Source organism: Protomyctophum bolini (genome assembly GCF_963924005.1).
Source record: "Protomyctophum bolini genome assembly, chromosome: 19".
NCBI classification, from domain to species: Eukaryota; Metazoa; Chordata; class Actinopteri; order Myctophiformes; family Myctophidae; genus Protomyctophum; species Protomyctophum bolini.
In genome coordinates, this window is record NC_137880.1 from 35,480,404 (window position 1) to 35,504,294 (window position 23,891).

Consider the following 23,891-nt stretch of genomic DNA (forward strand, 5'->3'; position numbering starts at 1 on the left):
TACAAGCTCATAGAGCTTGTTAGGTCTGCTATTTTTTGAAAAATCGAAGAGCGACTGACATAGAAGACATTTTTTAGAATCTGATCTCAGGTCAGAATGGAAAACTGTCAGGATGTAGAAGACATTTTTTTAGAATCTGATCTCAGGTCAGAATGGAAAACTGTCAGGATGTAGAAGACATTTTTTAGAATCTGATCTCAGGTCAGAATGGGTAGTGGTGAACGAGGAGGCTCGGGGAGTGGACAGGGGGCTGGGCAGGCCTGGGGAGAGCCACAGGTGCAGGTTCCCACGGCAGATGAAGGGGTGGGTGGGGGCTACTGGGTGTAGAGGGGGGGGGTTGGAAGGTAGCCATTTAAATTAAATGACTGGGAACCGAGTGAGGTTGCAATGGGAAGTGGAAGCTGGGGTGGCCTGGGGTCAGTAGGGCTACTAATCTACACTTCTTTTCAGAGGTTTCGAGAGCGTGTGTGTGTGTGTGTGTGTGTGTGTGTGTGTGCACGAGCATTTTGCTTTCTAAGAAATAGGCACATATTATGCTCTCCAAGCCTACATTTAAGTGAGTCAGCAGAAAGTGGTCGCACACTTGTAAATTTGTAAAATGCCATAGTCCTAATAAGCACCATCAATCTAGCTTATTAGGAGGACAAGACAAGACACCAAATTATAAAACATATCATAATATAGCCTTGAAACATCACAATGTCTGTGCGTTTTGGTCGTGTGCCAGTTAAAGGACATTAATAAAGGGAAAGTTAGCGAAATATGTGGCTAATCTGCAACAACAAATAAATGCTTACCACTAGGTTTCTTCACAAATGCGTTCATAAAGGTGTCCACAATCACATATAAATGTGTTCCAACCCAACTCCCTTGGGAAACTTTGTGACAGCTGCTGAAAGTTGGGGTACCATTTAACAACAAATATAAGGCAAAAAGGTCCAAATTTCATTATACTTTAAGTAAACGTGGGGTTTTTCATGATTCTGAATCCATTGCAAGTATTAGTTTTGCACAAAAAAAAACACTCCTTCGCCTAAAATGGGGCCATAGTCATCACAAATGCGATGAGACACATTTGGGCACATTTGGGCAATTGGCTATGGCCGAATTTAGCCCAAGGAGTGTTTTCATGCAAAACTGATGCTTGGAACGGATTCAGCATCATGAAAACCCGTCACATGCTACTTAAAGCATAATGAAATCTTTGCGATTTTGCCTTATATTTGTTGTTAAATGGTACCCCAACTTTCAGCAGCTGTCACAACGTTTCCCAAGGGAGTCGGGTTGGAACACATTTATAGGTTATACAGTAGACACCTTTATGAACACATTTGTGAAGAAAGCTAGTGGTAAGCATTCTTTTTGGGCATATTTGCCACACATTTCTCCAATTTTCTCTAACTACATGGGGAATTAGTACATAATTCTTATCAAGCAAATATAAACTATACAGCCATTTAAAAACAATTGTCCTGGGCAACACACCACCTATGCCCTCGGTCTCTTTCCGTTTGTTGTCTCCAGTTCTGTGAGGGCATCAGAGAACTGCTATGATTTGTAGTCATTGGGCTAAAACATCTAAAACGCCAGCACGTTTCTTGAATCACTTTCAACTTGGCATCTTGTACATCACTCCAAAGATACCAGCTCTACAAACTCGCATCACGACACATTTTGAGCATGTAGTTTGGCTATTTACTCTGCTAATCGTACAATAATAAAGTATATATATAGGGAGGGCATATGTGGTTAAGATGTCTTTCACACAATGTTACCAATTATTACCACTAGCCAACTCTTTCCCCCTTGTCAATGGGAAACACTGAATGTCCTCCTCTAGCCTTCACCCCCCTTACACCACTCAGTTCCATCCTTCACCCCTTACCACACCACTCAGTTCCATCCTTCACCCCTTACCACACCACTCAGTTCCATCCTTCACCCCTTACCACACCACTCAGTTCCATCCTTCACCCCTTACCACACCACTCAGTTCCATCCTTCACCCCTTACCACACCACTCAGTTCCATCCTTCACCCCTTACCACACCACTCAGTTCCATCCTTCACCCCTTACCACACCACTCAGTTTCATCCTTCACCCCTTACCACACCACTCAGTTCCATCCTTCACCCCCTTACCACACCACTCAGTTCCATCCTTCACCCCTTACCACACCACTCAGTTTCATCCTTCACCCCTTACCACACCACTCAGTTCCATCCTTCACCCCCTTACCACACCACTCAGTTCCATCCTTCACCCCTTACCACACCACTCAGTTCCATCCTTCACCCCTTACCAAACCACTCAGTTCCATCCTTCACCCCTTACCAAACCACTCAGTTCCATCCTTCACCCCTTACCACACCACTCAGTTCCATGGGGAGTTCTATCCTTCACCCCTTACCAAACCACTCAGCTCCATGGGGAGTTCCATCCTTACACACAAGGTGATTTATTGCCCTCTGCAGGACATAAGGTGATTTATTGCCCTCTGCAGGACATAAGGTGATTTATTGCCCTCTGCAGGACATAAGGTGATTTATTGCCCTCTGCAGGACATAAGGTCGTCTCTCAATTCATCCCATGGCCAGTAATCGCTGCATGTAATCTTCATTAATCTGGGATGTCAATCCCAGCTTTTGGTTTTTCCTGGAGCCGGCCGGATCTATAGAGTACCGAAATCTGACGTCAGAAACCACGCCACCAAGGGCCATGACGAATATTTTCTCCCATTCAACATCCCAACAGACTTTTTCCAGTCATGTTATGAGTAAAAGTACAAATGTATATCCAAACAAATAAGACTACAATTCTGAAGCTTAGAAATGACTACATCTCCCATTGCACACGCGGTCGCTGCACACACCCCACCGGCACATGTAAGCATCTGTGTCACATCTTGTTGCATTGGATATCTTCTTTTATTTAATGTAGGAGAGCATCGTCAATTCTCTGTGATTCTCCCCGATTACAAATCTCAGGAATGTTTGACAGTGTGATGTGCTTCAGTGAGGCCGCATTGAATCACGTGTACATTGATTCTGTACTTTTTCGATACCACTGCAGAATTAATACAATTTCCCTGTATGGAGGCTTGCAGAAATCTCCATGTATGTCCATATATGGGCATATTGGTCGGATCAGCGGTTTTTGACACGGGCACCGCACTCCCTTGAGGCTTCTGCGATACTTGCGCAAAGTTTAAAGTCAATCGGTCAGACAATTCTCAAATGATGCATGAAGGACACTCATGCACGCACATTCGCAGAGATATCATGCATCACACACACACTCACACACACACACACACACACACAGAGATACGATGCATTTATGGCGAGGTCTACATAGGGGCATAAAAGTGACACAGACAGACAGATAGAGATCTACATATATCATGGGGACAAAAGAGATACAGATAGATGGGTACTATGGGGACAGGGGATGCATTCCCAACTTGCATCGTTCCTGACTTGTATCATTGACTTGCATTGTTGCATTCTCAACTCTCAACACCCTTCCCAAGTAGTATACCTGAACAATACAGAGCCACCTCCCTGACAGAACTGCCGGACAAAAAACAAAAAAAAACAATCATCAGGTACTCAAGATTGGCCAGTGGCAGAGGTAGTCTCCACCAGGCCCTGCTGTGTCCAGTGGCAGAGGTAGTCTCCACCAGGCCCTGCTGTGGCCAGTGGCCAGTGGCAGAGGTAGTCTCCACCAGGCCCTGCTGTGTCCAGTGGCAGAGGTAGTCTCCACCAGGCCCTGCTGTGGCCAGTGGCCAGTGGCAGAGGTAGTCTCCACCAGGCCCTGCTGTGTCCAGTGGCAGAGGTAGTCTCCACCAGGCCCTGCTGTGGCCAGTGGCAGAGGTAGTCTCCACCAGGCCCTGCTGTGTCCAGTGGTAGAGGTAGTCTCCACCAGGCCCTGCTGTGTCCAGTGGCAGAGGTAGTCTCCACCAGGCCCTGCTGTGTCCAGTGGTAGAGGTAGTCTCCACCAGGCCCTGCTGTGTCCAGTGGCAGAGGTAGTCTCCACCAGGCCCTGCTGTGTCCAGTGGCAGAGGTAGTCTCCACCAGGCCCTGCTGTGTCCAGTGATAAAGTCTCACTTACATAGATACTAGTATACAAGTATTGCCCGACTCCAGTACATCTCGACCAACCTACCATATACCAGGCAATTCCATGGCCAGTTCGTCACACCACAACCAACCAGCAGAATTCATGATGAAAACTATTGCCAAAGTTGACTAAATGTAACCAAAACGGACGAAGTAGAAAAAGCAGTCCTTGGAGAAACTGTGGGCTTGTGAAAGTACACACACACACACACACACACACACACACACAGGATGCCAGAGCAGAACCTCTGCCCTTCATTTTTCACATCGACCCGTTATAGCGCCACCAGCAGACAGATTTTGGCCAAAACACTTTGAAAAAGTGCAGATTTTGCTTTAAAAAAAAAAGTACAGATTTTGTTTTAAAAGTCACGCAAATGGATTACACATTATCTCTATAGTCATATTATCGGACTGTCAGATGTGTCTCATTCCATCCTGTGATTGGCCAGTTTGCAGGAGTGGCTATAGTTTTGAACCAATGCAGCGCCGTGAAACCTTTTCATGCACATCCCACAGAACATCATAACATAACTCTCATAACCTCTACAGACTCCACCTCTAAAATGACTCAATTCCAAACGCAACCTGACCTGCTGGAGACCTGTGCTCCACCTTCAATGTCTTCTAGTTTCTTTCCTTTGTGTCCCCCCCCCCCCCCCCTCCCCCCATTTTCTTTCTTCTGCAGAATATAGAGTCGGGGTCCGTGACATGAAGCATAGAGTTACAGAGTAACAGTTAACCCATTCTGACCCGAGATCAGATTCATACGAGGTTTCCACTGGGACACACACTGGTCTGATTAACCCATTCTGACCGGAGATCAGATTCTAAAAATGTCAGTCGTTCTTCGATTTTTCAAAAATAGCAGACCTACAAGCTCGTAGCGCGCCACTCGGTGGCGCGCTATGAGCTTGTAGATCTGCTATTTTTCAATAGCTAAAGCCTAACATGATGCCGACACCAAAATGGCTTCCCGTTCAGAATGGGTTAAGTTAAACCAAGAGAATCAAGGCCATGCAATGCATTCACGATGGCTCAAGGAGCTTTGCAAGAACCACACACTACAAAACATGTTGGGAAAACAATATGGTAGCCTCTTGCTGTGGCATTTGTCACCTATAGCATGCTAAGAAACAATGACACGATTGTCTGATTCAAAAGGTTGATGCACCACATTAGAGCAGAACACCCCAATCTCATCTCATCTGAAGCTATCGTGTCCCCCCCCATCAGGGATAGAGGATGGACACATGAAAAGATGTTGTGCCAGATTCAATAACAGAAGTCTTGTGAAGATTCACTACCAAAATAATTAAGTGTTTCAACAATTTCAACAACCTCTCAGGAACCCCACTGAGAACCAGTGAGCTACAGTAACTATCAATGCTCTCATTGTAAAAAATAAAAATGCACGTGTTCTGGTCATAATGCACACTTACATTACAGGAGTTTTCTTTTCCACAAATTGCTGCTTCTGTCAACTTGTGAGTGTGATAAACGTAACAAGCTAGAGGAAAGAACAGCTAAGTGTGAAATATTCAGCGCAACTGAACTGTATACAACAGACCCTACTCGGTGTGTCACATCCATAGCCTGCACTATAGGACTGCATTTACAGTAGAGAACTGTACAGAACCTACTCGGTGTGTCACATCCATAGCCTGCACTAGACTAGGACTGCATTTACACTAGAGAACTGTACAGATCCTACTCGGTGTGTCACATCCATAGCCTGCACTAGACTAGGACTGCATTTACAGTAGAGAACTGTACAGATCCTACTCGGTGTGTCACATCCATAGCCTGCACTAGACTAGGACTGCATTTACAGTAGAGAACTGTACAGATCCTACTCGGTGTGTCACATCCATAGCCTGCACTATAGGACTGCATTTACAGTAGAGAACTGTACAGACCCTACTCGGTGTGTCACATCCATAGCCTGCATTTACAGTAGAGAACTGTACAGACCCTACTCGGTGTGTCACATCCATAGCCTGCACTATAGGACTGCATTTACAGTAGAGAAACTGTACAGACCCTGCTCGGTGCGTCACATCCATAGCCTGCACTAGGACTGCATTTACAGTAGAGAACTGTACAGACCCTACTCGGTGTGTCACATCCATAGCCTGCACTAGACTAGGACTGCATTTACAGTAGAGAACTGTACAGTACAGACCCTACTCTGTGCGTCACATCCATAGCCTGCACTAGGACTGCATTTACAGTAGAGAACTGTACAGACCCTACTCCGTGTGTCACATCCATAGCCTGCACTATAGGACTGCATTTACAGTCGAGAACTGTACAGAGCCTACTCGGTGTGTCACATCCATAGCCTGCACTATAGGACTGCATTTACAGTAGAGAACTGTACAGACCCTACTCGGTGTGTCACATCCATAGCCTGCACTATAGGACTGCATTTACAGTCGAGAACTGCTAAAAGGAACACAGTGTAACCAAATGCAGGTAAATGAATTCTATTGGATAAATACAGTGTTTATTCAATGGAAATATTCTTGAAGTGAAACTCCCACACACGTCGTCTGAGCCATCTTAGCCTCTCTCAGCCTGAAGTATTCAAGGCACATGTTTAACTTGTATAAGGCAGCACCATGGACAGCAATTATGAAGCGTTTGCAGCTTACTTGCTACGTGGCGGTTGACTCTACTATAGGCGTCACTTTGTACCAAAACGTAAAACGTTATAAAATAAACATTTAATTAACCGGTTTAACGGTTAAAAGCGGTTTACAATTTCTTTACCGGTTTACCTGAACATCTGTAATCCGTAAAAACACATTAATAGACATCACTACAAAATAATAATCAAGTCAGTACGGTATTACTTAACAAGATACGATGCGTCTAGATATCATATGGCCGCTCTTACGGGTCCAACCTCCCCCACACGACACACACACACACACACACACACACACACACACACACACACACACCCCACAGAATTACTCCAGCCAAGCAATAGAACCTCCATAGCCTGTGTCAGATGTCACCGGTGTGCCGATATCAGACACTCTCCTAAAACTTATCCACCAGCTCCAACAGCCATGCTTAGTGACCCCTCTTGTTAACAAGCTGCTCTCCATGGGGCTAGATCCGGGGGTAGATCGTGATCTACTAGAAGATCACAAAGGCTGTGCTGGTAGATCATATGGCATGGCACAAATATATTTAAAAAAAAAACATGTTTTGCATGTGCTACTTTGATTAACGTTTTCTAGATGTTCAACAGCTACTATACAGTAGTGGCTGGTTTAACCCATTTTGGGAGGGAAACCCATTTTGGTGTTAGCATTATATTATGCTTTAGCTATTGAAAAATAGCAGATCTACAAGCTTGTAGGTCTGCTATTTTTTTAAACTGTCAGGATTTATGACATTTTTAGAATCTGATCTCAGGTCAAAATGCGTTAAAGAACCACCATTCTTCTGTGCGTTAGAATCTGATCTCAGGTCAGAACGCTGTGCTGCAGTCGGTGACACAATAAGAAGTAGACACAAGACAAGACAGACACATTTCCACCCAGTGGGGAAGCATCTTCTTCACATTCACTTAGGGCCCCATAAAAGATTACAAGAGAATATTAATTCAACCTCCTGGCATGGTGTGAAAAAACGCCACTGAGAGGGCCTGTCGGAGACAAACAGGAAAAGGGCCAATAACTTTGACAGTGCTGTTAGGACGGAGGCGTGGCTCCTCTTCTCTGGACACCGTTGCTTTAACCCATTCTGAACGGGAACCCATTTTGGTGTTGGCATCATGTTATGCTTTAGCTATTGAAAAATAGCAGATCTACAAGCTCGTAGCGCGCCACCGAGTGGCGCGCTACGAGCTTGTAGGTCTGCTATTTTTGGAAAAATCGAAGAACGACTGACATTTTTTAGAATCTGATCTCAGGTCAGAATGGGTTGATCAGACCAGTGTGTGTCCCAGTGGAAACCTCGTATGAATCTGATCTCAGGTCAGAATGGGTTAACCGGAGGCGCCGTGCCAAAGAGATGTGGCGCTGAACGCGAGGCACTTGGCTGGTATGCACTCCGACTGTGTGTACAGACACATGGCTCATTGAGCATGCCGCTGCTATGCCAACAGGGTCATTAAGCATGCATTTGCGATACAACACAAACTCCGCCCCTCCAGGAGCCAATTAACCAGCTTTGAGCTGAGTTTGCAATCTGATATGCAAAACAAACAGACCTCACCGTGCAACACTAACACAAACCCAACAAAAATATACTATGCATTGCAAGCGACTCATTACGGCCCCGACTAGAGATAGCGTTTTATTGTGGACAAAGCCATCACGACCTAATCATGAACCAATAGGAGGAGTCTTTTGATGGGAGGCAGGAGACAGTGAGTCGAATGCATATTACCTACAACTACAATGAGAATAATGGGAGCAGACCACAGTAAAAAATCTAAATATGGATTCAAATTTCAGATGCATTACTACTAGATATAAGGATTAAATATAAAACATAACACAAGTTTGGATCACATGTTCGCTGAAAATACAGCAAAACGTCAAACTGCATTTGAATATTCTCAGATGAACAAAATTAGAGCAATGTAAATAATTCAACTACGATCAGAGTTGTACTGTACCAGTGTAACTTCTCTGTACATTGCGTGCATAAGGAGTGGGGCAACACAGAGAGAGAGAGAGAGAGAGATGTGCCCCCGAGCAGATAATTAACTTTGTCTGCATGCAATGCATCCATTTTTCCTTCCCATCCAAAATGCACATTTTATCATCCCCAAATTGCTAGTCTTATGTGCTTTAGACATCCCTTATACATTATTCTTAGGCATGGCTCTGCAGGATGATTATGCATGTAGTCTCCTAGCCTACTGTACCTACAGTACATAGGTTCTCCTTCAGCCTTTAGTTGAAGGAGATTGATTGATTGATTGAAATAATTATTAACAGTTTGCAGAATTATTACAGTACATTTCAAGCACAAACTCAATACAAAGACTGTCATGTGTGAGTGGGTCGACCCAATTAAGCATTACACTCGTTTACAACAGGGTCGACTCCACCATGTTCAATTCATCAAAACATTTAGAGACGTACAAATAGACACTTCTACAGTATATAGTTAGAAAACGGAACAGGAATTCATCATAAAGGAAGCAAAAAGGGAAAAGAAAATGGTTTCGTAGCTTTATCTCTGTAATATTGCGCCACACAACGAGGCGGCGTGGTAAACACTGGTAGCTCTATCGATGGCTTGTCACCTTTACGTCTTGACGGAACTTTATACGTTCTGTTCTTTTTGGCAAGCAACGCCTCCGAATGACAACGGGGCAGATAAATGATGCTTTCGGAAGAATATGGAGAGACGCAGTAACCGTGTGGTGCATCTGTGTTAAAGTGGTGGAAAGGTGTGCCGAGTTACATTAACACCATTTTGACCCGAGATCAGATTCTAAAAATGTCTTCTACATCCTGACAGTTTTCTGAAAAAGCTATGTTTCTATGTCAGTCGTTCTTCGATTTTTCAAAAATAGCAGACCTACAAGCTCGTAGCGCGCCACTCGGTGGCGCGCTATGAGCTTGTAGATCTGCTATTTTTCCATAGCTAAAGCATCACAGAATGCGTCAACAACAGGTGTAGTGATCATGGACGCATCTTGTAAACAAGGGGACGTGTATTAAGGTGTATTACATTACGGCCGATTAATTTCACATCTGGCACGAGAAATAGAATCTTGTCGGCCTCGTGGTCCCGTCCGGACAATAAATTGCGTAGTGGAAACCCTATTCCCACTGTAACCTTTGTGTCCTCTCTACTCCGTAATATGCACACACACAACCTCACTGTTACACACACTCTCCCAGCAAATCTCCCTTGCACCAACATTGTTTTTATGAAGCATTTTGTTTGCCAGGCAAAATGCCAGTTGATTGACTGGCTTTGCATGCAAAGTGTTGACGTAGTTTAGTTAGTGACGCATGGTGATCGATCCCAAATTGAAGCACCTATACCAGAGAATAGTCCTTCAGCTTGAATGGGTTAGCCCAACTCCCGTTAAGATCGCCGCTTCCAGTAAAAGTGTCATTATCATTTCAAAGTAAACAAGTTCAAGAGTAGAGAACCAGTGACCATTTGACTGGTCATGATGTGATGACAAAAAAAAACATCCCATTCCAATTGGTGAAATAACTTTCCCACTTGGAACAGAAGAGAATGGAATATAATCCATTTATCACTCACACACTCTCTCTCCAATCTCTGATGATGCATCTCAATGCTCAACTGATATTTCTCTGGGCAGGTCTGCCCCAATGGAGCTCAAGTCTTCCATCATTGTGGCTGTGTGAAGAGTAAAGAAATAATGCTTTTCTTAAGTCAACGCCTTTCTTTTCTTAAGTCAACGCTTCGAATGGCACTATAGGCGTCACATGGACGGAACCGCATCCGAAATGTGGACCTCTATATGGGGACCTACCACGGGTCACAGACAAAGTCAGAGAGAGAAGGATGAGGCTGGCAGGGCACTGCGTCAGGCACCCAGAACTAGATGCAAGTAAACAGACTATTGGACCGAAGCGCACCACCTACCTACATAGCCGCACTACGGCGCAGGGCACTGCGTCAGGCACCCAGAACTAGATGCAAGTAAACAGACTATTGGACAGTTTAGTTCTCCCCCACTAGACGAGGGGTTCTCAACGTCTTTTGGCTGGGGACCCCTGGAAATGCTTTGGCTATATGACTCACGACACCCACCCTGCCCCCCTCCCCACCCAATACAAATCCATTGCTACTAAAACATTAATAATAGATGAAAATTCATCAAAAATAAATGAAACCAGATATAATCATTAAAGAAAGTCTATGCATGTACGAAAACTCTTCATTTCCATTTTCCAGCCATTCAGTTGCAACCCCCCCCTCTTTTTTAATAAGATGGGGAGTACTCTGTCCTCACACACACACACACACACACACACACACCCCCAGTAGGAAAGATCTTCCCTAGTCCCCTAACCAACGTGTGACAATACAAGGTTCCCTAGTCCCCTAACCAACGTGTGACAATACAAGGTTCCCTAGTCCCCTAACCAACGTGTGACAATACAAGGTTCTCTAGTCCCTGACCAACGTGTGACAATACAAGGTTCCCTAGTCCCCTAACCAACGTGTGACAATACAAGGTTCCCTAGTCCCCTAACCAACGTGTGACAATACAAGGTTCTCTAGTCCCTGACCAACGTGTGACAATACAAGGTTCCCTAGTCCCCTAACCAACGTGTGACAATACAAGAACGCAGCTTATTATAAAGCCGTCCGCATGTCAGATTCAAAAACAGCAGTGCCAGTACAGTACCTACTGTACTGACGTTGATTATGGAACAGTCAAAGCTGGGTATTCTGAGCCGCCCCCAAGCATGCTTGGCTCTCTCTCTCTCCCTCTCTCTCTCTCCCTCTCTCGCAGACTCAGACAGTCTGGCTGAAGCGCTGCGCTCAGTGTCATGAGCACCGGTCCACACGTGACGGCATGACTGTGGGGCGGGGGAGTATAAAAAAGGCAAATAGCCACACAAAAGGTTGCAAAACACCCCCGCAATAAAGTCCTGGGTCCGCTGCGCGCCCACACGTGTATATAAGATCCCCCACACTGATGTCAGGTACTGGTTATAGGAGAAACACCACTGGACATCACTGGCAATTAATGTGTTACATGATTAAATCACATTTTATAAAGAAAATTGTGTAGGACTAGTCTATTAAGAAAATATTCAGCACACAGAAACAAAGCATATCCTCTTCTGCTAGTGCATTACAACTGTGCTGCCTATAGAGCGCCGCAGTCCCGCCCCCTTTCAGAAAAGCGAGTGGCCCAGGAAATGAAACCCCAATGCATTCTCCCATCGGCACTTCTAATATAATTTATTTAAAGACGGTTACGCCGCGGACAAAGCCAATTCGCAATCTTTTTTGGGCCGAACAAATAATTAGAAAGAAGAAAAAACGGGCATGGTACAACCCTTTATGGCATTGGTGACATAAAGTACACAGTAAAGACCCCAGTGTCAATTTTACAACAAATGTAACCATGATCTGGATGAACTTCATCTTGTGTTGCTATAGACAGGATGAACTTCATCTTGTGTTGCTATAGACTGGATGAACTTCATCTTGTGTTGCTATAGACTGGATGAACTTCATCTTGTGTTGCTATAGACTGGATGAACTTCATCTTGTGTTGCTATAGACTGGATGAACTTCATATTGTGTTGCTATAGACAGGATGAACTTCATCTTGTGTTGCTATAGACAGGATGAACTTCATCTTGTGTTGCTATAGACTGGATGAACTTCATCTTGTGTTGCTATAGACAGGATGAACTTCATCTTGTGTTGCTATAGACTGGATGAACTTCATCTTGTGTTGCTATAGACTGGATGAACTTCAGTCTCTGATGTCATGGACACTGGGCTCACTTCCTTCCTGGACTACATGTTGTCTCAGTAAGACAGCTCTCCCCCCTATCCACAAGGAGGAGCAGTGCACCAAATAATTATGGGAATTGTAGTCCAGGAAGGTAGTGAGACCAGTGTCCATGACATCAGAGACAACAGGCTCACTGCTACAATCTAAAATATCTAAAACCACATATTACACACATAAATACCCCAGGCTTCTAAACGTCATTAACATATATTTTTTTGCAAAAAAGGGTGAAGTGTCCCTTTAACACTACTATGGACCAGAGCTATCCACAGTTTTTGCGACGTAATGTAAACTGCTGGGTTTCCACAGCAACAAGTGTTTTTGTGACTTGACCTAAGTGACACGCACACGCGCGCACACACACACACACACACACACACACACACACACACCAGAGCCAGCTAGCTAGTGTGACACACACACACACACACACACACACACACACACACACACACACACACACAGATGGAGGGATAACTTGGATGGATACTAGTGTTATTTGAGGGTTCCGTTCTTTCTACCGCTTCCATAAAAAATGATGACGGGCACAACCTTACTATAAAAGAGGTGGTTCCCAAACGTCCTGGATCATGACCCAAAAGACATTGAAATTAGACTTTGTCTTTTGGGACCCAAACTAGTGAAAACAGCAGATCTGTAAGCTCACCACATGGTGCAAAGCAACGCGTTGTCTGCATGCGAACCCAAACATGGGTCCACTCTTGGGGGGAAACAGTGCTCATTAATTCGAGGCGCAACAGAAGATAACCCGTCCTGTGTCAAAGTATAAATCGGGGCTTAGATGTTTGTTTACTGCTGGGAAATCTTTGGTATGAAATGGAGCTTAAGCCATTCTGAACGGGAACGCATTTTGGTGTTAGCATCATGTTATGCTTTAGCTATTGAAAAATAGCAGATCTACAAGCTCATAGCGCGCCACCGAGTGGCGCGCTACGAGCTTGTAGGTCTGCTATTTTTGAAAAATTGAAGAACGACTGACATTTTTAAAATCTGATCTCAGGTCAGAATGGGTTCATCAGACCAGTGTGTGTCCAGTGGAAAACCTTGTATGAATCTGATCTCAGGTCAGATTTCAGAATGGGTTAAGCCATTTAGACAATTCTACAAATGTCTTCGAAATCCTGACAGTTTTCTGAAAAACCCCATGTTTTTATGTGTCAGTTGTTCTCAAACATGTTCGTGTCAAGGAACAAGCTCGTAGCGCGGCACTGAGTGCTGAGCTACGAGCTTGTAGATGTGCTATTTTTTCAATAGCTAAAGTTTTAAATAATGTTTTAAAAAAAAAAAAAAAAACACCAACAGGGGGTTCCCGACCGTCCAGAATGGGATTAAGACACGTTACCAGCTGTTAAACGTCCCTCCTGCACCCGAGAGTTCAAACATCAAAGCACCAATTAAACACACAGCCAGATGCAGCACATTATAAAAAGCACAAGCTTGTTTGTTAGGACTCATTACCTTGGGGATTACCTCCTGCCTGTTGATTTGCCTGGATCAAATAATAGCAAAATCAATAGCGGAGGAGGACAGCCGAGTATAGTATGCGAGGCTTGAGAGTACATTTTTTGCCTTAACCCATTCTGACCTGAGATCAGATTCATGCGAGGTTTCCACTGGACACACACTGGTCTGATGAACCCATTCTGACCTGAGATCAGATTCCAAAAATGTCAGTCGTTCTTCGATTTTTCAAAAATAGCAGACCTACAAGCTCGTAGCGCGCCACTCTGTGGCGCGCTTATGAGCTTGTAGATCTGCTGTTTTTCAATAGCTAAAGCATAACATGATGCCAACACCAAGATGGGTTCCCGTTCAGAATGGGTTAAATATTCCTTTGCAGGCCCGGGCGGTTATAGCTCAACCATCCGGGGCCAGCCTGACGGCGTGCCGCGGGTTCGACTCCAGATCCCGACGGCTTTTGCCGTGTGTCTTTATGAGACCACTATATACTAAATAAATAGATTCATAATACAGAAATCTGGGCTTCCATAACACCTCAACAGTGCCACAGGCTCTATCTACTCCCTGCCCCGCCCCATTGGTGAAATAATTTGTTTAAAAAAGTAGCCCGGGAGCCCAGGTAGGAAGGGAAGGTGATATCTGTCACACTCTGCAATGTACTTCTACGGGCTGAGAGCGCCACCTGTCTTTGGGGAGCGTTGGGCGGGAGGTGTGGTACAAACTGCTCTACAGTATGTCCTCACGGTGTGGGATCCTCACTGGCCGGTGAACCAGTGGGATACAACAGCAGGGGAAACACACAGAAAGCTGTGTGGGGAGAAGTTTATTTGGCATATTGGGTGCTACACCAGAATGCTGTGTGCAGTAGTTTACCATCAGCAAGAGTACACATGTTACCAACAAGAATCTGTATGATGCTACAGTATGCCCAGGGTGCGCCAGAAAACAGCAGCCTGGAGAATGAGACTATAGCAGGACACTAGCCAAAGACACCAGGAGAATGAGACTATAGCAGGACACTAGCCAAAGACACCAGGAGAATGAGACTATAGCAGAGACACTAGCCAAAGACACCAGGAGAATGAGACTATAGCAGAGACACTAGCCAAAGACACCAGGAGAATGAGACTATAGCAGAGACACTAGCCAAAGACACCAGGAGAATGAGACTATAGCAGAGACACTAGCCAAAGACACCAGGAGAATGAGACTATAGCAGGACACTAGCCAAAGACACCAGGAGAATGAGACTATAGCAGAGACACTAGCCAAAGACACCAGGAGAATGAGACTATAGCAGAGACACTAGCCAAAGACACCAGGAGAATGAGACTATAGCAGGACACTAGCCAAAGACACCAGGAGAATGAGACTATAGCAGGACACTAGCCAAAGACACCAGGAGAATGAGACTATAGCAGAGACACTAGCCAAAGACACCAGGAGAATGAGACTATAGCAGGACACTAGCCAAAGACACCATGGAGAATGAGACTATAGCAGGACACTAGCCAAAGACACCAGGAGCTGCCAGCCAGCAAACTACCGGTAGTGCTGTGGGAACCAACACACGGGCACCGGACACGAGGATGTCCCGCATTAACGGGAACCCCTTTTGGTGGCATCATGTACTACTTTAGCTATTGAAAAATAGCAGATCTACAAGCTACGAGCTTGTAGAAAAATAGCAGATCTACAAGCTACGAGCTTGTAGTTCCACTGTGTTCATGGAAAACATACACTTGCCATTTTAAAGCCATTTGTATGTTTAAAAGAATAGTCTTAACTAGACAAGAGCTCATGTGGAGACTATGATAAACTAATAAGGCAGATTAAACGACAGAGAAACCTCCAGGGCACGGCGTGCAGGAGGAGGGAGGAACCAGGACAACGGGGGAACATAATTGTTTACTAGAGGCCTATCAAACTGTCTCCTAGCAACTGCCCCGGCAAGCTCCCCAATCAGGTGTGTCTAACCGAGGCAGTTCTGGTTAGCCTTGGGTTGTGTGTGTGCGTGTGCGTGTGTGTGTGTGTGTGAGTAAAACATGGCTTTCTAGGCTCACACGCAGTAGTGTGACGCAGTGGCTCAATGCACAGCAAGACGAAATAGTAGCCACGGCCTGCCAATTCATGTACGGTACATATACAGTAGCCTACAGCTAACCGCCATCAAGCAAATGTTCAAATTATTTTGGCCATATTCCATTATTCCATTCCAATAGTAGCCACGGCCTGCCAATTCATGTACATATACAGTAGCCTACAGCTACCGCGATCAAGCCAATATTCAAATTATTTTGGCTATATTCCATAAGACAGCGGTTCTACACAGAACGCCACATCATTCTGAAATGAATGAGAATCTCGACGATACCAAAAACATACTTCAATAAAAACATCCACTTTTCCAGAGCAGTTCTTCTGACATTCTGTGCAAAAATATTTAACTTAAAAAAGGTCCTTGCAAGACAGGACGCATTCTACGGATAAATCGGCAGAAAAACACTGCTAAAAATCCAAAAACATGCAGCAGTGTGCCAGGACCATAACTTCTACAGATGATAGGAGAGTTCAGTAAAGAACCACTGCAGTTATTTAACCCATTCTGACCTGAGATCAGATTCATACGAGGTTTCCACTGGACACACACTGGTCTGATTAACCCATTCTGACCTGAGATCAGATTCTAAAAATGTCAGTCGTTCTTCGATTTTTCAAAAATAGCAGACCTACAAGCTCGTAGCGCGCCACTCGGTGGCGCGCTATGAGCTTGTAGATCTGCTATTTTTCAATAGCTAAAGCATAACATGATGCCAACACCAAAACGGGTTCCCGGTCAGAATGGGATAAAGGAGTTGGCCAGTGCAGATCAAGAACTAGAAAAAGTGCCCCTCTGAACACAGGTCTCCACCAGGCCAGGTCAGGTTGTGGCCTCCTGGTGGCGCTATAATAGGCCAATGTGAAAAGGGTGCCATTTCTTCTTTCGCCTTTGATGGCAATTGAATGATTTGAGGCATTTTGCAATGATCCACCCGCTGGTGGCGCTATAACAGTCCAATGTGAAAAAGGGTGGGATATATTCCTCAGCCTATAGTAGGAAAGAAAGATTTCACGTAAATTGCACACTGCGTTCATGATTTGAGGCTTTTTGTTCAAAACGGGCCAATCCTGCAAACTTTGAAAGCCAATATGTTAGCCAATTAGGATGGAATCTGAATATGGATTGGCTTCTAGGGAGTGTGCATGCAATGTTTCATGCAGATCGGTATAGTCTCATGATGGTGGGTGGTGCGATAACAGGCCGTTCTGGATCATTTGGGGCAGAGGTTCAACATTGGCATCCAGGGAGAGTGTGCAAAGTTTGGCATCGACCGGGTTAACGGTGCTGGAGATTAGCTTTACACAGACAGACTGACGAACGGACACACACACACACATATATATATATATATATACAAACACACACACACACACACACACACACAGACGGAGTGCAGTAGTGCACTGCAAAACATACTCTCTCCATGCCTTCAGCTGGTGAGGAACTTCAAGAACATCAAGATTTACTGTACCAAATCATTTGTGTCAAACATTATGCAGCCTATAGCATTATGCGTCGCCATACGCTCAGTGAGCATGTCTGGCATACAAGCATGCCTTCGCCAGCCCACTCTTGTGCACACATCTAGGCAAAGAGGTATGACCAGGTGGGGGTATGACCAGGGGGCATCGTCGTCATAGGCTGGATTGTGGGACATTTGTCATTTGCCACAGACATACAAAATGAGTGGACCATAGTCAAAAATACCATAGTAAACAAGTGTCATACATATTCTGAGGAAAACCCAGAGACTGATCAAACCAACATTATAATGGTGTGTAAAAAACAGACATTTTAAAATCTGCCACAGACAAGACCAAGTCTTTGCCACAGACACATCTGTCCGTGTACAGACATGTTGATGACCCCTGGGTATGACACATAGTTTCTCCCCAATACAGAGCAGATAGATGTACATACACGGCTCACTTCAATCGGATGTCTGGTCCGGCTGGGACAGAGAGACTGAGAGCCAGAGAGAGAGAGAGAGAGAGCGTGAGAGAGAGTGACAGAGAGAGATTCCAACAGCAATGTCATTAGCCACCAAAAAGGAAGGAAGACTCTCCGGAACTGCGTGACAGACACGGTACTATGGGCCAACAAGATGGGAACACAATCAGGCCATCCATGAAGTCGGATTTATACTGGGTCGCACGCTGGTGTTGCACACTGATAATAATAATAGCCAATCTGCGAGCTCACGACGCATCATGAATGCCTTAGCTTGCCTTGTAGATCTGCTATTTTTGTAAATAACTATACACTAGACTTGAAAAGTGACACAACATGAGCCACTGATCATGTTGTGTAGTTTCATATTGCTTTAACACTGTCCCTTGCATCTAGATAACTACAGTATACCCTCCTGTACCTGCATCTACTCTAGATAACTATACCATGTACCTGCATCTACTCTAGATAACTAGCTTCTCCAGTCAAGTCTAGGACCCCCCCTCCCCTCTTTCTAAGGCGTCTAATCAATAAAAAACAGAATCCGATTAATCATCATGGAAGAGCATACCTCATAAATGTAGCTATATATGTTTATATAACTATCATGAGGTACTGTACACACACACACACACACTGTATGTCAGTGACCTGAATTTTCTCATGTGAATTACAATAAAATAAATAACTTGTGCTATATGCACAATTCTATACCTGCCAAACACCCATACAGGAACTAATACAATATACATTACCTTATATGACTGTCTCTATGGTACATAGATCATAAAAAAGCACTTTAGAGGGTGTCTCCCCATGAATTCTAAACCATAAAACCAATTGCAGAGTGTTACTGTACCGGGGCAACAGTAAGCTAACTGTGGTTGATCCGGCTGACAAGACAAGCCAGAGCTGGAAAGGCCCCTAGGAGCATTATTAACATGTTTTGGGCGGGAACCCCATTCAGTGTTAGCATTATGTTATGCTTTAGCTATTGAAAAATAGCAGATCTACAAGCTCATAGTAGCGCGCCACCGAGTGGCGCGCTACTACGAGCTTGCAGGTCTGCTATTTTTTTCGACTGACATAGAAACATAGCTTTTTCAGAAAACTGTCAGGATGTAGACAAGACATATTTTTTTAGAATCTGATCTCAGGTCAAAATGGGTTAAGGAAGCGTTTATTAAGCAAAGATAAGCATCACGCAGCACGAGTATGGCATGCCTGGCAGCAACACATACACATACAATAAAAGTCTGACTTATTTGTGATTGCAATCGTGCCACTGGGCCAACAACCGGAATGAGAGAGAGGGGGGGGGGGGTGGGGGGGGGTACATGAGTCCCCGCTCCCTCTGGGTATGGAAGTGGCCTAGCCCATTTAGGCCTGACAAAATCCTGACAGTTTTCTGAAAAACCTTATGTTTCTGTATCAGTGCGGTGCTCAATATTTCATGTCAAGAACCCCAAAAATGATATGTAATATGCCTCCACCCCCCCCATCTGAAAATAAGTTCTTCCAGGGACCCCACAGAAGCAAAGATATGAGTTATAATGTTCACTCTGTAAGTCTGTAATAATATATATATATTCAAAGCTTTGACGACATTTTCACATTTTAAAAAAAAATAGCAGACCTACAAGTTCATAGTGAGGCACTCGGTGCCGCGCTATGAGCTTGTAGATCTGCTATTTTTCAATAGTTAAAACACCAAAAGGGGGTTCCAGCCCTAAATGGGCTAGACAAGAGAGAAAATAGCCAGAATGACAGAAGAGAGAATATAACATGAGCATTGAGCAAAGACAGCATTCCTATGACTACGATATAGAGAGTCGTGACAGACAGACAGCGGAGTCCAGTCCATGCCGTCTCTTCCACAGACAGACTAGGGCTCGGGGAGCGGGCAGCTGGCCAGCAGGAGACAGTCAACTAACACTGTGTATCTTTGTTTCTCCAGCCGAGGAGCAGCAACAATGCCACACAGCCAGTAGCCCTGTGGGCCTGTTGTGACATCTGGCACCGGAGCTATAGTGCACTGTTATCGGCCACGAGCCACTTAGCAGGGTGACAGCAGAACCTAGAATAGGTCCCTCTCTCTCTCTCTCTCTCTCTCTCTCTCTCTCCACCTCTGTCTGGTCTCTGGAGGAGGTGCTAAAGTCAATATGTCAGAATATAAATAAAAAAAAAGGACAGGGTTTATCCCAAGTTCATATCATTCCAAGTTATTGGGTCATTTGGATGTGATATAGGTGACACAAATAGGGCTTGTGTCAGTGTGGGATGGATGATGAGCAGCACCGAAACACAAGAGGCAACCCCCTACTGTGTAGCACAACACACACACAATACTATGAAGCTATGAAGGATTGATTTTAGGGTATGGTTTCAAGAGACACTGTATGAGCGTACTGCTAAGACCAGAACCGTTCTGGTCTGGACTCTGGACTGGTGGTCTGTATAGTATAGTCAAGTGATGCACCGCAAAAAGTGTCATTTTCACTGCAGTGGTCGAGCTTTTCAAGCGTCAATAAGTTAAATTGCTAAACAGCTGTATTTGATTTAAAAAAAGGCAGACATTATCTGTCCATCCTCAGTACTGCCAAATCATCATCATCAATATGTTGTGTATATAATAAGTGTACGTATATATTTATTTAGCATTCCTTGAAGTTTGTTGTCATGTTTCTATGCTTTGTTATTTCTGATGTTCTTGATGTTGTTTGTTATTGTTGTTTTTAACCTGTAAAGCACTTTGTAACTTTATGTTTGGAAAGGTGCTATATAAATAAAATTAATTAATTCATTCATTCATTCATCAACATCATCATAACAGGCCTATAATGAATACACTACTGAGATCCAGTTTTAGAAATAGACACCATTAGAATAAGAATAGTGTGTGCCGATAGTGACAGCCTCAACAAGATCACAGAATGTTCAGTACAAAAGGAAACTGGGTTAACAGTGCACCCACCATCTTGCACTTTTAATAGGCCATTAACCCATTCTGAAAGGGAACCCATTTTGGTGTTCGCATCATGTTATGCTTCAGCTATTGAAAAACAGCAGATCTACAAGCTCGTAGCGCGCCACCGAGTGGCGCGCTACGAGCTTGTAGGTCTGCTATTTTTGAAAAGTCGAAGAACGACTGACATTTTTAGAATCTGATCTCAGGTCAGAATGGGTTCATCAGACCAGTGTGTGTCCTAGTGGAAACCTCGTATGAATCTGATCTCAGGTCAGAATGGGTTAAGTAGCCTACCATCTGACAAAATTGCTTTGAGAAGAGAGCCTATAGTTAGTAGTACCCTACTTTGTAGTGTTCTGCACGGCCTGCAGCACGCTCAACATGACCTGCAGCATTTCTTTAGCCTACCCCCAACGCCCGTCATACAACATTACAAACATTCCATAAAACGCATCCAGAGTGTCATCATTCATGGGACAACTGAAAACATTAAAGAATAGTTCAACTCACAGCCTGATTCAGCCTCATCGTTCGTTTATACTTCGTTTCACGCTGGTGTTACATGCCGAGAAATAGCAGATATACAAGCACACCACACTTGTAGATCTGCAATTTTACTGAGCACGACACCACCGGGTATAAAACTAGAAATGATCCATCCTGTACAGCAGTCAGTGGTTCCCAAAGTGGGGTCCAGGGACCCCCAGGGGTCATTGAGGGAGTTCCAGGGGGGTCCCCAACTAAATGATAGTTTGTAAGTCCAAATGGACCCTTATGGGTCTGTAACTGAGGGTACAAATGGAACCAAATCCATTCGTATGCTCTCAGAGTTACAAGAACATTGATTTTACAATATAAATTGGGGGTCCAAGAGGTATAAATGCCATTAAATGGGGGTCCGTAGACTAATGCATGTCAAACTGGGGGGGTCCTTGAAATTAAACAGGGTTGATAATCTCTGCTAGAGCCGTAAAACTCAGTATCTTATGGGCGGTATATAGACAGTGGCTCATGGCATATCTCTTTCAAATGGGGGTCCACGGGATAATTAGTGTCCATTTGGGGGTCCTTTCTTGACAAGAAGAAAAGTTTTGAGAACCACTGACTGCTGTACATCGACTTCTTCTTCTTATTAACAGCCAACAGCCATCACTCATCCGGCGGTGAGAAGCATAATTCTCGCCGTAGGGCCCACCTGGCACCCAGACAGACAGCAGCAGAGCAGAGGCTTGTGCTGAGAACTAGTGAGGTGTCAAAAGAAAACCAGCCAACTATACCACCATCACCACCACCATCACGGTATTACGATCCGATCCACTGCCCTGGGGGCACCAATCATTCGGTCTTAGGAACACCGCGTCTTTCAGGCTGCTTCGAACGGCTCACAACAAGAACATGAGACTCGTGTATCGGTGTTTTACAGGAGGATTAATATAACAGAACCAAAGAAGAAATACCCACTCCTTGTACAAGCAGCACACAACGCAATCTACCGTATCTCTAACGTAGACGAGTTTCCACTCCTCAAACACGTCCTACACCATGCATGCACCCACACACAGCCCCACACCCACCCATACATACACACATACAAAACATACACACCACCACCAATCTAATTAGCCTATGGTGGCCTTGGCAGGTGCAGGTTTGTGGACTGGAACAAAGCCAACCTCATGCATGCATCACGGCAACTTTAAAATAGGAGCCAGATAGCATTCGGAAGCGCTGTATGTATGTGTGGCTTTGCAACTGGATCCGTATGTGGAACATACAATCGCTCTTCTTAACGGCTTAATTGAAACAGGGCACAGTCACAGTCACACACACACACACACACACACACTCACCGGCCACGCGAACTGGAACGGGATGAGAATCTTGCCGGCGTCGTCGACTTTATTGGGGTTTTTCGTGCTCCTGAAAGACAACATATTTCCACCGAGGACGTCGGTGCGGCCGTCCCCGTACGTGCAGTGTCCCGTGGTGGTGACCTCCGTCTGGTATTCCTTTAGGCAGATCTTGAAGTAAGTGTCGCACTCGTCTCGGCTGCAGCGCAGGTCCTGGGAGCTCCTTTGGCCGTCGCAGCACTCCCCGTCCGCCAGCTCGCCGTTCACGTTTTCCACCGAGATCAACTGGAGCTCGAAATAGCCGGTTGAGTGGCAAATCTGTATGAAAAAAAAAAAAAAAAAAAAAAAAATTAGAAGAGTGGAATAATTAAAGACTGCACACACAAGCATGGACATAATATAGGTGCGTAAAATCATTAGATAACGCGGATATTATGATTTTTGTATTATTTTTTTTGGTTTACAATTACATCATGAACATTTATTTATTCAAACCCATAGCCAGTCAACAAATTTAGATAATTAAAACGCTCGATACTATGGGGGTGGTGTGGTGGAAATGCAGCAGCAGGCAATTGATGCAATGCAACTTAGAACTTGTGCGCGTGTGTGTGTGTGTGTGTGTGTGTGTGTGTAGGCTACTGTAGGCCTGCTAATTCTAAAACATGTAAGGCACAGCTTGACAAAATGGAGAGAGAGTAGCCCTACATTAATTCCCCAACACTTCAATCTTGTCCATGGTAACACATGATCACACGTTAAACTGACGGGCCCAATTATCGATTAATATGATGCGAATAATATACGCAATATTGGAAAGCAAATAAGGTGTCCACGCCCACCAACTTTTGACATTGCCCGTTTTAAGGTGCATCCCCAATTTATTTGACAGCATATTGTTATTTTTTAGCAAAA

General features: G+C 44.5%; 2 protein-coding genes across 5 annotated transcripts in view; both read right to left on the reverse strand.

The window, feature by feature from the left end:
* Positions 1–23,891, reverse strand: part of LOC308334301 (estrogen receptor beta-like) — a 272,603-nt gene that overhangs the window by 96,023 nt on the left and 152,689 nt on the right. The gene's annotated exons all lie outside the window — the stretch shown is intronic.
* Positions 1–23,891, reverse strand: part of jag2b (jagged canonical Notch ligand 2b) — a 78,050-nt gene that overhangs the window by 53,872 nt on the left and 287 nt on the right. For all 4 annotated transcript variants that reach the window (XM_080791204.1, XM_080791202.1, XM_080791205.1 and 1 more), the window contains exon 2: positions 22,977–23,294. In XM_080791204.1, the coding sequence (XP_080647330.1) occupies positions 22,977–23,294 (318 nt within the window). The remainder of the gene's footprint in view (positions 1–22,976; positions 23,295–23,891) is intronic.